Raw genomic sequence first — 16,526 nt, 5'->3', positions numbered from 1 at the left:
GCAGGAACCAAGAATTCAAACATTTAAGAGAAATGTTCTCATCTCTAACTGGTCTGTTACAAACTAAGGAACAGAAGGGGTCGGGGCTCCAAGGTTCGGCACTGCAAATGTGGTCATAAATAGTCGTCTCTTCCAGAGTCATCAGAACACAGAGTTTGAAAAAACCTATTGACTCTGAAGGTCTAGAACCAGCCAACAGGAAACACTGTGTAGAGGAGCTTAAGTGATATTTCCATGGATTATATTTGGCCCTTCAGGGCTGTATCATAAATATTACAGGCATTCAGAAAGAAGGTTTTAAGTGTTGAAATTCGTTTCACAAGGAGTAGCAATTTTCTGGTAATGTACTCTAACCGTCTTCTCTTTTCATGTATTTGTTAATTTTAAATAGTTTAGCTCAGCTGGAAATATTTTTTGTTAATATATCACCTTTGAAACTCTTGTTCTTACAAGAATTGCTGCCTCCCCTTTTGATTTCCCGAAGTCCTGCCAAGCCTGAAGCTTTGCATCTAGTCAACAGATTTATTACAAAGGTGTCAAAATTAGCAGCCTTAAGCCAATAGGAGAAGCCAGCTGTGCATGTGTGTGTTCTGTTCAAAGGCATGGCAAATAAACTTTGTGGCATAATTAAAACCAAACAATTACAAAGATATGACAAAGTCTCTAAAAAAGAATGAAAAAAAAACGTGTTAAGCTTTTCCTTCCTCTGTTAATTCAGATTGGCTAAACAGTTCTTGTGTTGCAGTGCTTCGACTTAGGCTTCTGGGAGATGCCCACATGGCTCTGAGATGTGCATGACTGCCTGGGGGAGGAAGCAAGAGGCATTGGGGTTGGAATAGGGAAAAAAAAAAAAAAAAAAAAAAAAAAAAAAAAAAAAATCATTGTCTAGCTCCTGCTCTTGTCATCTCAGACATTCAGCTCCTGCAAGAGACTGGAAAATCCATACTTGTGTTTTACACCCTTAAGCTGTGATCCAACAGAGTATTTTTGCAAATGTTTATTTTAAACATATCAATAGTTCCACTAAGTGAGAGAGTCTACTAAAAATTAGTGCAAACTAAACACTTTGATGGAAGGAAGCAGTCTTAGCAAGTGCTATGTGTTTTGAAATATAAGATTCCTTTGGATTTAAAATATATCCATATTTCCTCACATTCAAGCCAAGACATGATGCTAACCATGTTACTTGAATTTAAGAGACATTAGTAGAGATATTTAGTAAGCATGTTTATGTTTGAAGTATGTATCCAAACGTTGCCAATAATCCTATACCAATTATAAGGGAACAAGGAGAATCCAATGACTAGCCAGCACTCCAAACCAAGTCCTTCTGCAGCCAGAGACTGAAAAACTCACTGTGAAAAATTTATCTGAGACAGAAAAGGCCTTTTACTGGTTTTTACAGTTCTGCATATAATAGGCTGACACACCCTTCAACATGCTTCTACCTACCAATATCTAAAACGTACACTTTATTAGACTTTAAAAAAACAATTGATTAGCAATCATGTAATACTTTCAGCTCTCTTCTGCCATCTCCAAATAATGTCACATCTTTGCGTGTCTAATTATTAACTGACTGTGAAACTTCAAGAATTGATGATGGCTGTGACAGTTTTATCTACAAGGGGGACTTAGCTCAGCTCAGAGCAAGGAAGTTTAAAATTCACCAGCAATTTAGGCACATCTCTACCCCTGGATTCCCAGGTAGCAGCTGTCTTATGATGAAGATCTCCAGGTCATGAAGAAAAGGCAGCCCGCCCTTCCTAACACTATTTCTTTGGTATATATTAGGTTAGTCTGAGACTTATCTTGAAATTTCAGCTGCTGGAAAATATGTGATTTTCTTTTCTTCAGATTTTTTGTCAGACCATGTTGGCATGAACTCATTAGCCTTGCATCCTATCTGCTGACTTTGACATAGATTCCTCAGGTCATCATATTTCATCATTTTTAGCCCCTGAAAGGGTAAAGGAGATATCTGCACAGTATCTGTTTGAGACAGGGTTGGTACACAAAGAAAACAATCACTTCTGTGGAAAAGTTGATTTAATAAAATCAGTTCACAACTGATTTAGCACTGGCATGCGCTAAAGTGCTGCAAAGCTGGATGCAGATCATTATGTTAATGTAACGAGTTGTATAGGCTGAGCAATCAGTGGATTAGAAAAAAGGTTGAATAAGAAAGCAAAGATAGCATGGATAGGAGAGAGAAAATCTCCAAAGGAGAGGCCAACCAGTGCACAGGGGAACAGAAAGGGGGAGTTAATGCAAAGTAACACAATCCTAAAATCCCTATTTGACTGATTTATACCAACCAAGGACTGGGCTCAGCACCACTGAAAGCGTGTGGTATGTTGGGTACATTGAAACGATTCTGACCCAGAGATATCAGGACTGAAGACAAAGAACACTAGTTATTTCAGTGAGATGAAACGAGAAGACAAGACAAATTCAAGTGCCAGGAGGAGAGAAAGACAGCATGAACAATCCTTTCGTTCCAAAAATAGGGCTAATCTACTCGTAACAGATGAGAAGCCAAAGTATCTGAAATCTTATCTCACAAAATATCACTTCTAAGCACACTGGATTAACAGTGTTTACTATAAACTTTGTTACATTATAGATGAAGGCACTTAAGACTGCGTATTTCTTTTTGAATATAAATAAAGGTTTAATTAGCACTTACTGCTTTGCAGTCTCACAAGCTGCAACAGATACCAACACTTCCGCCTGAAATACCTTTGTTATAATAGAAAGAAGCGCCTGTAAAAACTCTGTTATTTGTTACTTGCGTTTGTCTGACTTAGGGATTTAGATAAATTGTCAGCCAGAAGGCAAACAGTTCTATGTGTCATGTGTAGAGAAAAGACTAAAAAAAAATAAAGAACTCCAAAGACTTAAACAATGAAATTATCTATGTAAGTGGGGAAATATTTCATTATGATATCAATAGAAAAAATAGAAATAAATAAAATATTTTAAACAAAAAATAAAGACTTTTATACTACAGAAAACTTCAGAACTTCAACCTTTTGCTATGATTTGGTTCTAAAAATGATTAGATTTGGAGTGAGAAATCAGGTTTCTACCGAGCGACAGTAAGAATTAAAATATCTGACGCACAGCTTAGCTGAGAATAGATACATCTGTAAATATATGGCTTTCTGAAACCACAAAAGAATACTGTTTAAATGCCATCATGTAACATTTGTGAAGTAAATTAAGGTCGTATCATATATTTTTATTGGGAGAGCTGTATGCATATCTGCAATTAATGTATAGCAGAACAGAACATATGTGACTTTCTAACACTTTGGTTAGAGATGTTACCAACCTATTGTGAAAATAAAAACTATCAGAAAAAAAAGAGCTAAGAACAAGTGATTTTAAAAAAAAACAAGTTATTTTAAAGAGTTTCTGTTGCATCAGTTTTCCATTGTGCTGTGTCTTCTACATGATATAAATTTAGCTTCCTCAAAATGCACAAATGTAAATCTTAGAATCCACTAGGCAAGCAAACAGATGGCAACAAAGCTAAAGAACATCTGCATCTTGGGCTCTAAATCTTTTGTTTGTTTCTAAGTAATAGTGACAAATTGAGCATTAGAACAGAAAGTGCAGGTATTTTGAAAATCAATCAACATCAAAGATGTCAAACACTGTGATTCATAAAAACTTTTTAAATAGTAATTATCCTGAACAGCTACTTAAATCAAAAAAGACAATGAATGGAATTTCTAGAAACAGGTTATTAATTAGAGCCAGTGGCAAGATGTGCAAAAGGATCCTCCAAAGTGAATTCTTGGCTGAACAAAAGGAAATGCTGGAGAAGAGATGAGAAAAGTGCTGAAACTGCAAAAGGCCCTAGAGCCCTACTTTTGTTTGCAGTCTCGCTAAGTGGCAAAGCCACTATAAACAGATTAAATCCCCAGCAGCAAAGTCCTACATTATGGAAAAACTAGCAGACTTCAGTCATTTTTATAAATGGAGAAAAAGCCAGTATTATCAGTGGACTTATGTCTTCCAAGTCATATTTCTTTTTAATTATTATTTTTCATTGCATACATTCTGACCATACCCAACTCTCTTAGGTGCTGTCCATACACAGGAAAGTAAGATGAAGTCTTCCTTTACAAATCTAGCTTCAAAATCTCTGGTCTGAACCTGAGGCTGAAAGAAAGATTCCTCCCATGATTTCTGTGGCTGTGGGTCAGATCCAAAAGCATCACACAACACATGAAGTGTGACTGAGAGAGAGAATAAAAATGCAGTTGAAATATAAACAAGAGAAACATGGTTTAAATATTGGACTGCTTTGTTATGGAAGTCTGGACTAACTTGAAGAAAGTCAGTTCATCTTTCTGTCTCCAGGTCTTATCTGAAAATGAAGATAGCAATTCTGTCTAGCATTTCTGTTATTTCTATGAGATGACAGAACCTTTGCACGGGAATACTTCTTACTATGGGATCGTACACTATTCCATACAAGGCAATTTCATCTCTTTTGGGCACTGTGGATATTGCTGGTTTATAATACTTCTGCTACTTGATCTTCTATACCCAAAGATCAGGATTTGGGTGGGACTCAGCCACACCTGCCACATGCTTACTCAGTAACATGTTACTGAATACAGAGTAGCCGAATGGTATAAATCTTCAGCATACAGCCGATGCACTGCAAGGTCTCTAGCATGGCAGTAGAACTGGCACATAATTAGAACTAAATTGAACCAAAAGTGAGAGCATGCACAGACAGCTCAGATGAACCGCTTAGAGATGCACATCAGCTCCACAGGAAGGCTTAGGAGAAACTGAGTCCTCTTGATTTCTAGGGTAATACATCAGCCTGATACCTCTACAGCCCTCCTCAGGCCTTCTCAAACTACAAGCTACATATCTTTTGTCTCCTCCAGAGACATGGTCAGGAGTTCTTCTAGATTTGTGAGGCTTAGCGGTTGAGCTTTCCACTAGTCAAGCTTGCTTTCACAGCTAGTTTGACTGTTTTCCACACCCTTCTTCAGGGCTGGGTATTGTCACGACTCAAAACAAAAAGCTCAGTCTAGAGTACAGCTGTGCGAACTCCAGACTGTCACTTGGTCCCTGGGGGCTGTCTTGTCTGAAAATCTTTCTGAACTCGGAGTCTGTTATAGCCCAGCACCTAACACATCACTGGTCCTACCTGTCCCATCCTGAGGCAGTCACATGGTCAGGCAGTGACCCTAAAGGGTCCTCATCTCTAACACATTACATCTACTACTCTCATGCACTGTCACTGCTCTGTACTGGCTGCCCTCATTCCCTTGGCATAAACCATGCTATTTGCTGCAAAAGGAATTGGAGAGGAATTGGTTAAATAGTATCTTCTGCAGACTAAGATTATAGGTTGTGGATCATATCTTTCAGCAAGCTTTGTGCAAGTATAAAGCCAACTGCACAACCGGTATTAAATACAGATCTCAAAAACAAAACAAACAAAAAAGCTAAACATTTGTCTCAACCTGTGCCCTTGCCCAACTAGACACCAGGCTTGGGCGGCAGGGTCCACAAATCTTTGTAACCAGTAGCAACCGTGCTGCAGCTAGTCTCACGGCTGATTTTGACTCCCTCTGCTGAAATGAGAGAGTGCCCAGTAGGACTAAGGGAAGCTGTTGGCCTGAGTCCAGAGCAAAGCTCAGAGAGTGCAGGACGAGATGACTTAGTCCCTTGACCACAGACATCCTAAGTCATCAGAAAGCTTACATGAGACTTGCAGGGTAGGGATGCCATTCTGGGCATTCACATAGTTCTAGCCCTTAAGACAATGGGAAAGAGGTTCTTTATCGTAAGTGAAAATCATAGCTAAAACTGCAAGAATGCAGTCTGAATGGGCCACATCCACCATGGAAATGTCCTTTGTCTGAACTACGGGTCAGGGAAATGGTATTTATTTTAGCTTTGAGTTCCTGCTCTTCAATTAGATTTGCTGCTATTGCATTCAGAGCAGTAATTTACTCATATTAAGCATGCAGTTATTTGGTTCACTATGGAAAATGTTGACTCTTATCTTGGAAGATATTTAAACATCATACCCAGAGGTTTTTACTGGGTTATCTTTGGATGGGATACAAATTGGAAAATCTAACCATAAAGTAAAGAAATCTTCTGGAATGTTGCTATGTCTACCATGAGAAAAACAAAAACCAGAAATAAATGGGCTCAGGTGAAGAGAGAGAGATGACAACAGCATTCTTGAATGTGTTTCAGGACAAATGCAATAATAAAATTAAGCTTTTCACTGATAAAGCTCCACTTTACTTCAGGGCCACTCAGTAATCATGCTAAGATCACACAACACATTGTTTGTCAACATTGAGAGTACTTCCACAAACTGTTCAAAGACCACCACAGACTACATATACTCTACTTCACTCATCATTGGTCTGTTCACTCTAACGCTGATGATGGGAATTTAAAATGAGCAAAAGATGATGACTGAAATGAACATATTTTTTAATTAATAGTCAGAAGCAATCTTAAATTTTGGGTAACATATGTTTATAGTTTATTTCACTATTTGATTTGCCTCTACTTGTCTGTTGTTTGAACTCTCATATATACTTTAAATCAATGATATGGTACAAACACATAAAAAATATATAAAAAGACAAAAATCTTCAAGTTATGAAATGTAGCACTCCTGACCACGAAGCTATAGGCAAGCTCAGTGACTAGACAGATCATACAATTAAATACAATAGCAGTCCTGAATTTCTAGGGTTTGAGTAGCTGTGTTGTGAAACCTTGTATTGAAGGATCGTAAAGAAGTGGGCAATGCCAATATTGGGATAAGCTATTTTCTTTATGAACAATCAAGCCTGAATTTATTGCCCAGAATTTCATGTTCTTGAATAATCAGGGAGCTAATTTTACGATATCAGAAAATTTCTAGAAACACAAAGGCATCATTACTACTTTAAAGATGTTTAAAGATCTGAACCAAAAAATCTGAAATCAGGAACTTTGGATTAAGCCCCAGAGATGCACAGGATTCTCTACTGCAGTAAATTTTGAAAGCTCTTCACTTCTCCTTCAGTGGAGTAAAGATAGTGTGCTCTGAAAAGGGTCTCTCTGGCAACTACAAAGTTTTCCAGACTTTGTTTCAGACATTTTGCAGCTGCATTTCTATAATCTAGTTTTTAAAGCTATATCCATAATGTATATACACTACAATTTCTTTTCTATTTTCCCTGAGGCTCAGTAAAATTCAGTCACTCCTCTTATACATAAGCATAACTTGCATATTTTTGCTTCATTGGTAAATCATGAAATTTCACAGAAAAAATGCTGATTACATTGTTGAAACACACCCATCAGAGACAAAAAATATACAGAACTTCCTATACTCACACTTGTACCTTTGCCAAGAAGGAAAGATGGAGCAAAAGACCTGACAAAGTTTGGCCTTATAACTCATAATTCAGTACAGTTAGAAACAAATATAGTGTGGAACTGGGCTTTCTCCAAAGCATCAGCCCTTAAAATGACATCATCTTGATGAGCATCTGCTTTTTTACATCATTTGAAAACTTTCAAATGGCACATAACATTAAAATGTAAAACTCAGAAATCCAAGAGGAGCTGGCTGCTAAAAGACAAATTGCTGCAAAGATGCATAACGAGCAAACAAGGGCCAAAGGGGTTTTTTGTTTTTTCGTTTTGATTCTGATTTTTTTTTTCCTGGGGTTGACATTTTCTTAGTGTTTTTAATTATGATCACTGAGAAACCAAAAAAAAATATATATATATTACTCATGCTTAGCATTGTGGCTAGGCAACGTTATGCTGTCAAAGTATGTAGGCATGTAACAGACAGTAAGTTCGGTCTCCCGGCTCGTCTGCAATGAGGCTGGATAGCTGCACTCACCTGGTGCTGAGCCCAGGCTAATCCGCCCTGCTGAGAACACGTCAACGTAGCTATTTTGCTTCTGGGACCTGAGCTAATACAGCTGAACAGTATAGCATCACGCGATAAGGGCGCTCGGACGTTTTTGGAGGTAGCTCAATTATCTATACGCAGTGATGCATTACACAATATAGAAACAGAAAGAATGTTAATGATCTGATTTTCCCAGCTCACACTGAAGGGATGGCTAGACTATTTCCCATGCAAGAAAAGCACCTCCTAACTCTTACACCCCACCAGCCCAGCTCCGGAGCCCGCTGGACTCCCTGTGCTCGCACTAGCAGGAGGAAAGCTCCCTCCAAGAGTACAAATTGCCTTAAAGCTTCAGACGGGACGCAAGGTCACGGCCTTGAACTCTTCTCGCGTTCAGGGCTTTGGAAATAAATTACGTTACCCCAAGGTGGAATGCAGGGTGTGTCCCATGCTCTTGACTCAGGAGCTCTTAAAATGATTACATTCCACTGTGCTGAGAAAGTACCGTTTAACCAAGAGGGCTGTGCCTAATTGCTATATTCCTGTCCCCAGGTACGGACTGCTGTACGTCGGCGTGGTGGAATGGCATACAACCAAGACAAAGAGCCCCACTGTTCCCACCAGAACAAAGCAAGCTTCTGGATACTGAATGCTTTGGGACATACGGATACACATTAGGGGCCGAAGTCTAATTTCTTGGCAGCTGAGGTCTCTTAGAAATCAGTCTCTAAACCCACATGCAGTAACTTTTGCAATACATCACCAAAACCATTAAAGAGAAGCTTGTAATACAAGAAATAGACGTTGCTGTAATAACAAACAGGATTTTCATACTGTAACAGAGAGACTACTGCTTCTGGCTAATTTACATTCCATTCCAGTGGAATGAGGTTGTAACTGAAAAAATGCTATGGAGAAAACAAGCAAAGAAAAATTTCAACAACCCTCTCCAAAAACTTTATGAAAAATCTTGTAAGATAGGATTTTTATTTTACCTTTTATTTGAGTGAGGAAAATAGGAAAAAATCCAGGTCTTTTCTAGGGTTATTTTTGCATATATGAAGTGTGCTTAAATACAATGACAATTCTGTCACTGCTTTATAGTAAGTGTGTATACAAAAGTGTAGCTGACTTGTTATTTGACTGCAAAGGGCACCGTCCATGGACGTTGCATTTTGTTCTCAAAATCTGGCTCAGGTCCTTAGCAGATGCAAACTGGTGCAGTAGCATAGACTTGAACAGTGTAGCTATAACAGTTTATGCCTGTGTTTCCAGAAACAGAAATATATGGGTCTATGCATGCCATATATGTGAGCGTATCTGTGTATGTTTTAAAAAACGGATAAAGATTTTGTGATGAATCTTTGATAGTCATTCTGTCTTTGCACTTACGACTTTACTTGAAAAGAAAGCAAATAACCCAACATATTACACTTCATATGAGCCTGAACACATCATAAAACCTATCAGGTATTACAGATAGGCCTATGATACATTTTTTCCCCTCCCTCAACTCAAAAATAGGAAATGCCTTTTGCCATGATAAATGACACAACTGGATCTGAAAGTGACTGTTGAAAGCACTTCCTCCCAATTTGCAATGATATCCCCTGGTGATATACAGAATGCAGATGACGTAAATCTAAATTAGTGCTATTCAGTGCTATGGTGCCTGCGTCATTACGAAACATGCTGCTAGATGGTAAACATAAGGATGGGCTGAGGAGCAGGACAAGCGACAGCTGTTTGACTCTGGGCAAAGAACTGCCAGGGAGAGTACAGCAATCTTCTGGGTCTGAAAGTATCCGGGAAGAGGGAATGCTTTCCAGAAAAGACTTTCCCCAAGGGAGACAACCAGTGAGAAGGCATATCGTTCAGCCAGCGAAAAACTAGCCAAAGGATAGGCTGCATTGACTAACCTCCTTATTAAAAACAAAGCCTATTCTAATTTCAGCATGTGTCTCTGACATTAATTTACAGGAGCCCCGAGGCACTCTGAGGTAGAGAATAATTAAGCTCTAGTGGAAAGAAATTGGGTTTACACCAAGCAAATGATTTTGAAAGCTGCTGGTCTCCTCCCATATACATATGTTATTCTACGCTTGCTATGGAAAGAAGGCAGAGGCTTATCTTTATGCAGTACAGACCACATTAACTAGACTGCATGAGTAGAAACCGTTATGTTATCCATCATTGTAACCACAGACATCAATTCCATATCAGAGAATTAAGCATAGCAGCTATATCACAGCAGACGACAGATCCAGAGCTCCTTAGTGGGTTAGTCTGTAAACAACAGAGTATGTTTATATATCATTAATTTATATTGAATAATCATAATAATTTTATTTATACTGAGGCTTGGCAATAATCTAGATAAATGCACAAAAAAAAGAAAAAAAAAGCAATACTCTGAATTTTCAGTACAAGTCTACATCCTTCGGGAAGTTCTCAATAAAAAAAAAGACAGTGTAAAACTAACAGTAATTATAGTCACCTTTACCTATCAGTTCCCATTGTTCTGATTAAAAAAAAAAAAAAAAAAAAAAGACTTGTTGGATGCTGAACTCTTTTGGGAGTTCCCTCTTTTCCATTTGAGGGTAATAGACACTCTTGAACATCTGGCCTTATATGTATTTGTGTGCCCATGCACAAACACACACACACACACACACACACACACATACACATTAAAACAAGTGTTCATACACGTTTTGCTACACAGAATAATACATTTCTGTTGTTACAGATTTGTATGCATAAGTATAATAAAACATGTTCAACTATTTCCAAGGTTTTTGTGTTCTTCACCTGAGTATTAAAAAATAAAATTCAAGAAATTTTTTTCCCCTTAACATGATTACTCTACAAATTCAGTCTCAGTTGAAGTACAATTTTGTCTGGTCATTAGGATTACCTTACAATACATCTGCTTTTGCCATGATATCTTATCTGCTTTTTTTTTCTAGGTAAAGGATGCTGGAGCTCTCTTGCTGATATATCTTAGTTTAATGTAATCTCCCATGTGCCTTGGGTTCAAAATGTTACCCACCAAATTTTCCTAATGCATTAAGTGCTTTCTCATAATCAGCAAATGCCATGTCTATAGCAAATCATATATGTTTGCATTTCCAGTCTGCCATTAATCATACCTATGAGAAATACCCAACTAAAGATTATCCATTCTTTTGTCTGGCTAAAAACCTCCTAGAGAACTGATTTATGAATGAAGTCTTTTTTTGTTTTCTTAACATTTAGGTCAAGGACCGAAGTGTGAAATGTCTGTGATTACTGAAATCTCAATTAATAGGGGTTCCCTGGACTGCAGAAGACTGCGTAGATTTACATATCCATACATGTCTAGTGTTTGTTTTTATCAATATGCATCCATTTTTTCTGTTTTTTTCTTAGACATATCTTACAGCAAATCATAAACTTTTTGTTCATTTATTTATTTTCAGTATTTTTCTTAAGAAGATCATGTTCACTGTCAGCAATGTTTCTCAGAAAATACATGTAAATGAAGACCTCTGAAGGAAACATCACAGAAATGCATTACCAAATCATGTGATTACCGTGATGGTGTTACTGAGAGCGGGATCATCTCAGGAGATAAACATTTGCTCAAAGCTTATATTTTGTTAAATATGATGATAGTTTCTAAGCATGCTTTTCCTGACTTTTGGCAATGACTCCTTGCTACCTATATTGATTGAAGGGTGAAGGACAGGACAAGAGAACCTACACTGACCCCACTCCTACAGCTCTAAGGGTTGTAGGAATGGAGAAAGAATACATCTGCCAGAGAAGTCAACAAACCCTTCTGCTGCAACCAGAGGAAGATATTAGCAACAACAGCAGGCTGCTAAATAGCTGACTCTTTACTGGTCACCATTGTCATATAACAGTAATTGATTTACCTTTGTGTTAGCATTTTAAGAGGCTCTTGGCCTTGGAACAAATGCTTCTTCAATGAGTACAGCACATGAAAATCAAGGTCCAGGTTAAGTGCACCATAAGGGCAGATATCTTTCATAAAGGGCAATATCAAACATAAAGAAAGAGAAGTGGAAGGGGGTAATCTTCTAAAGCAAGCTGGATACTAATAGAATTAAACTTTTAATGCTGGAACCTCAGGGGAGGACACCTCCAGATGTGGATGTAGCTTAGAAAAAAAATAAAACTTCTTAACTTCCCCCCACCCCAACCAATAATGAGGTATGCTCAGAAACAAATGAATGATCTCAGCTCCCAGCAGTGCCCAGAGATGCTGTACTGATGTATGTTGAATACACATACTCCCAAATGAATCCTCACTGAAAGCTAATGAAACAAAAGCTGTCACTGTTGCATACCGGAAAGTCAATACATTATTATTTAGATGCAAGGTTATCACTTATATTATTCTTTAAAAAAAAATAGTAACACATATTCAATATCAAGTCTATTTTTCAGTGAAGTAAATTTCAGAGAGCATTAGTTATCAATGCTCTGAAAAATTACTTGGATGGCCTGTTGGGTATCATTATTTCTTTAATTTAGAAGGAAAATAAAAAAGATATATCACAGAAACACATCAAACTTTTCTATTGCAAATAAAATGTAAGAGAGAGTCCTCACCTTACAAACCCTCCCAACTCGGGAAAGGATTGTCTTGTCAGATGTCCCACTATCTTGTGATATTTCTCGGAAAAAGAAGTAGATTTTGTCATCATCTGGGTTATAGGTGTCCGGAATGGGAAAAGTTCCGATGAATTTTGCTCCTGGAAGTTCCCCAAATAAGTTTTAAAAAGTATGAAGAAAAGTTGTAATACATGATACTACATTTCTGCTTTTATAGCTGTTTTTACATTACATCTTCCAGTGAAATTTAAAAAATACTTATGTAGACATATAGTAGCAAATCCATTATTAACTGTGTGAAAAAAATACCACGGATTCTGAAGAATTTACTCCTACTATGATGGTTTTTGTGTGTATACGTTATTATCTTCTGCACAAATATGCAGCATTGACTATCGTTCTGCATGTGTTTCAGTTCAAAATAGTTTCTTACGAAAATCTGCCTCACTCCTCTTGCCACCATTATCAGCCTTAGGTTTTCCAAAATCACAGGGTGGAATTTAAATTCATTTAATCACACATTACAGCAGTTATGAGTACAAAAATACACTACTGCTTAGAAGAGAGAGCTTACAAATGAATGAAATGAATGAATTTATTGATTTTCTATATTTATGGATTATAAATATATATAAATATAAAACAACAACTTTCCCAAGCTAACAGTTTCCTAGATGTTTGTGCTGTAACAAGCATACTGACTATATCTACAAAATGCAATACAGCATCATGCTGAGATCCCTGAGTTAGCATACCAAAGTCCACGACGGACCTGTATGTCTTAGTGGCACAGTGCCGTGCTATGCCGAGACATTAACTTGCATCGCCCAAACAGGTGAGCTATCTCAGCGTAATGGTCTGTTTGGGCTATTTAAATCTGCTTTTTTTCAAGGAATGTCATGGCATACCTTGCCTTGATATGGTGATTGCTTACACTGCTTCTGGTGTCTCTCAAAGCAAGAGACAAATATCAAGCAAGCTTTGATATTTTTGCCAGCATCGTACAGGGATGCTAACTGGCCTAAGATTTGATACATATCCTTCACTGGATACCTGTACTCCTTATTCAGTTCTTCTGCTCATAATCTCCAGTTCTGTTCTGCTCACTCACCACATTTCTCCTTTGCAATAAAACCATAAATCAAATTCCAGGGCCGAGGCACTGTAGCACAGCAGGCAACACCACCTCTGCACAAATGAACGAGGAAGTATTTGGGGAAGTGATTTTCGAGATGTTCCCTGATGTGCTACAACAAATGACCTCTTCTGAGGACCCTTGGACCACTAATGTTTTCCTTTAAACTGAAAAGAGCTACTGGCTAGGCAAATACAGTGCAAAGAGACACTTGACTCTGAAACACATTCCTTCACGAATAAAGTGCACAGCTTTGTCCCTTTGTAACAACGCAGACCACAGGAGCAAGTGGTAGGGGGGATATGGGATGCTGGAGTAAACAGAGCACATTAGTGATTTGTGGGGAATACTATTATCTGCTTTTAATATATATTCATGTTGTTGTCCCTATTGCTTTATATTAACCTTGAGAAATCTACAGTACATAAAGAATAAAAAAAAAAGAAAAAAGAAAAAAGGGTCCTTGATTCACAATTTCACAGTCTAAGACGAGAGATAAAATTAAATGGGTTTAAGTGCTGAATATGCACCTTAATGACAGAAAAAGGAAATTTATGGGTTGAAATAGCCACAGTGTTACTTCCATTTGAAACCTTTCTGACACTATAGAATGGAATCAGCAGGAAAATGAAATGATGAAGGAATCAAGCCCTATAAATTTAAGTTAGGATTTTGAAATGAGCCTAAAGAAAATATTAAATTACTCCTGAGGCCCTTTCAGTCTACTTTGAAGATTAGATCTCTAAGCATGAATAAACACATTAATATGCATCCAATATGGTTTCCAAAATATATAGTTAGTTAAATAACTATTTAATAGGAAAACCTGTGAAATACTTTTATAGCATTCTTTTAATTTTCATATAGATTTTTTTAAAATCCACATCTACAGAACTAAACTCCGAATATTCATTTTTTTTCCTTTTTTAACTTAAATTTCATTGCTTTGCTTGGCAAGTTAAATACAAAAACAAACGTCTCAATATCAATTCCTGGAACAGATTTAGAAGAATCTCTAACAAATTAAAGGAACACAAATATTTAAGGATTTTAAATCACAATTGAAAACACATTGAAAGTTAAATCCAAACAAAAATACATTTTAAATGATATGAGGACAAGGAGATTGAAAACAATTTAATAAAAGAGCTCATGATCTGAAAAGCACATTATGATTTGCAAGGGAGATCTATGTCTCATCTTTTGTAATCTGTCCATATTACATTAAAAAAAGTAAATTTAAATCAATTGGGAATTAGGTTTTTTGATTCTTTGCATGGGAAACAAACTATGATAATCATTTTAACCCACAGTTTGTTTTCTCATATACACATTTTTTCTCCTTTCAAAAATCTTTTTTTTTTTTTTTTTTTTTTTTTTTATTTCAACGGAAACTTTTCCTTCATAGCAATCTCATGGTTAGATAGTATGTAAGCAAATAGGAGATTACAGGCATCGTAAGCTCTGAGAATGGCAGGTATGGTAAATTTAGGCATTACCTTTTTTTAAAAAAAACATGCTCCTGTGGCCTATTGAGAATAGTTGTTACACCTAGGGCATCGCTGCGGTCTTCTCTGAGGTGGTCACGCATTTGCATATTTGCTGCTACAACCCCCTTCTAGGCCGATTTGTAGGTCAATGGCACACGCCTTAAGAAGGCCTACACTGAAGTAAGATTCATCAGGCCCAGAAAGAGAATACGGCGCATGAATAGCAAATCCCAGAAGATAAAGAAATGACAGAGACTCCCGACCAGTTGGAGTCTTTCCGCAGCACCAGGTTGTAGCTGGGCTTCTGGAAACGCGGGTCATGACGATACAAGGGATGGCACTCAACTTGGTGATCGGTTCACTTTAACCACCTAGAAGTAAAGCTCTCGTCTACACTCATCTAGGTCCTGCCTCCTTCGGGGAAGGACACAGCAGAGAGGAAGAAAGGGACAGCGAATAATCCCATTTTAGGACAGGTTCTGGCAATAGGTGGGGCGAGTCACGCTCTGGTAGCGCGAGTTATGTAAAGAGACAACTGAAACGACCGAGCTCAGACAGGATGCTAACTTTTGCCTTTTAAAGCTAAGCGAACTGAAACCCATCCGAAACGTGCAGGCTATAAAGAAAGCCCAGTCATTGCCTGCGAGTATCCGTCCCTGGCAAAGACGACTAAACTGCAACCAAAGAAAAACCCCCCAAAGGTTAATTCTATTCATGGAAACACTCACTCTAATGATGACTTTAGCTTCCTATAAAAGAGGGAGGAATGTGCAGCTGCTTAGAGCGTGCTTGCGTGCGCAGCTCGGGGGACCCGCCGCGGGACGCGTCCCCCCGCGCGGCCGAGGCGAGCCGGGCGCCTTGTTCTGGGGCTCTGCGGGAGGGAGAGGGGCTGACTCGCGAGCAGAGACGGCATCGCCTCCGTCCTCGGTGTCACTGCGCGCGGGAGTATGAGCCCGGGTGAGTCATGGGAAAGATTAGCTGCCTTCCTCCCTTCTCTTTCGTAGAGCTGCTATTCAGTCATCGAGATTAAGACATGTCTTAATTAGTCAAGATAGAGATGCCCTGCAACGAACTGGAAGGTGTCCTACGCATTTTTCCCTTATGCTTTGTCTTTCCCTCCCTTCCCCCAGGAAAGAATAATCCTGTTTCCAGAAAGGAAATAAGACAAAACTTTTATAGCGTTAAGATGCATTAAAGCAAAAGCGCCTCAGCCCTATGAAAAAAACAAAAAAAGTTATGCATTTTATGCTTAACCTAAGTAAAACATGAGTCACGCTTAGAAATAATTATTTCTAATTGTACAATTATTTAAGCATGTACAACCATTCCTGGAGGTATAACTCATGCTTGGTAAATGGAT

General features: G+C 38.0%; 1 protein-coding gene across 1 annotated transcript in view; it reads right to left on the bottom strand.

Annotated features, from left to right (window-relative positions):
- Positions 1 to 16,526, bottom strand: part of SEMA3D (semaphorin 3D) — a 139,091-nt gene that overhangs the window by 38,624 nt on the left and 83,941 nt on the right. Inside the window, exon 8 of the mRNA XM_062581305.1 lies at positions 12,539 to 12,681. Coding sequence (XP_062437289.1) covers positions 12,539 to 12,681 — 143 coding nt within the window. The remainder of the gene's footprint in view (positions 1 to 12,538; positions 12,682 to 16,526) is intronic.

The sequence above is a fragment of the Rhea pennata genome, chromosome 1, assembly GCF_028389875.1.
Source record: "Rhea pennata isolate bPtePen1 chromosome 1, bPtePen1.pri, whole genome shotgun sequence".
Taxonomy (NCBI): domain Eukaryota; kingdom Metazoa; phylum Chordata; class Aves; order Rheiformes; family Rheidae; genus Rhea; species Rhea pennata.
The sequence above is the reverse complement of the archived record's forward strand: the minus strand, read 5'-3'. Positions and strand labels throughout refer to the sequence as shown.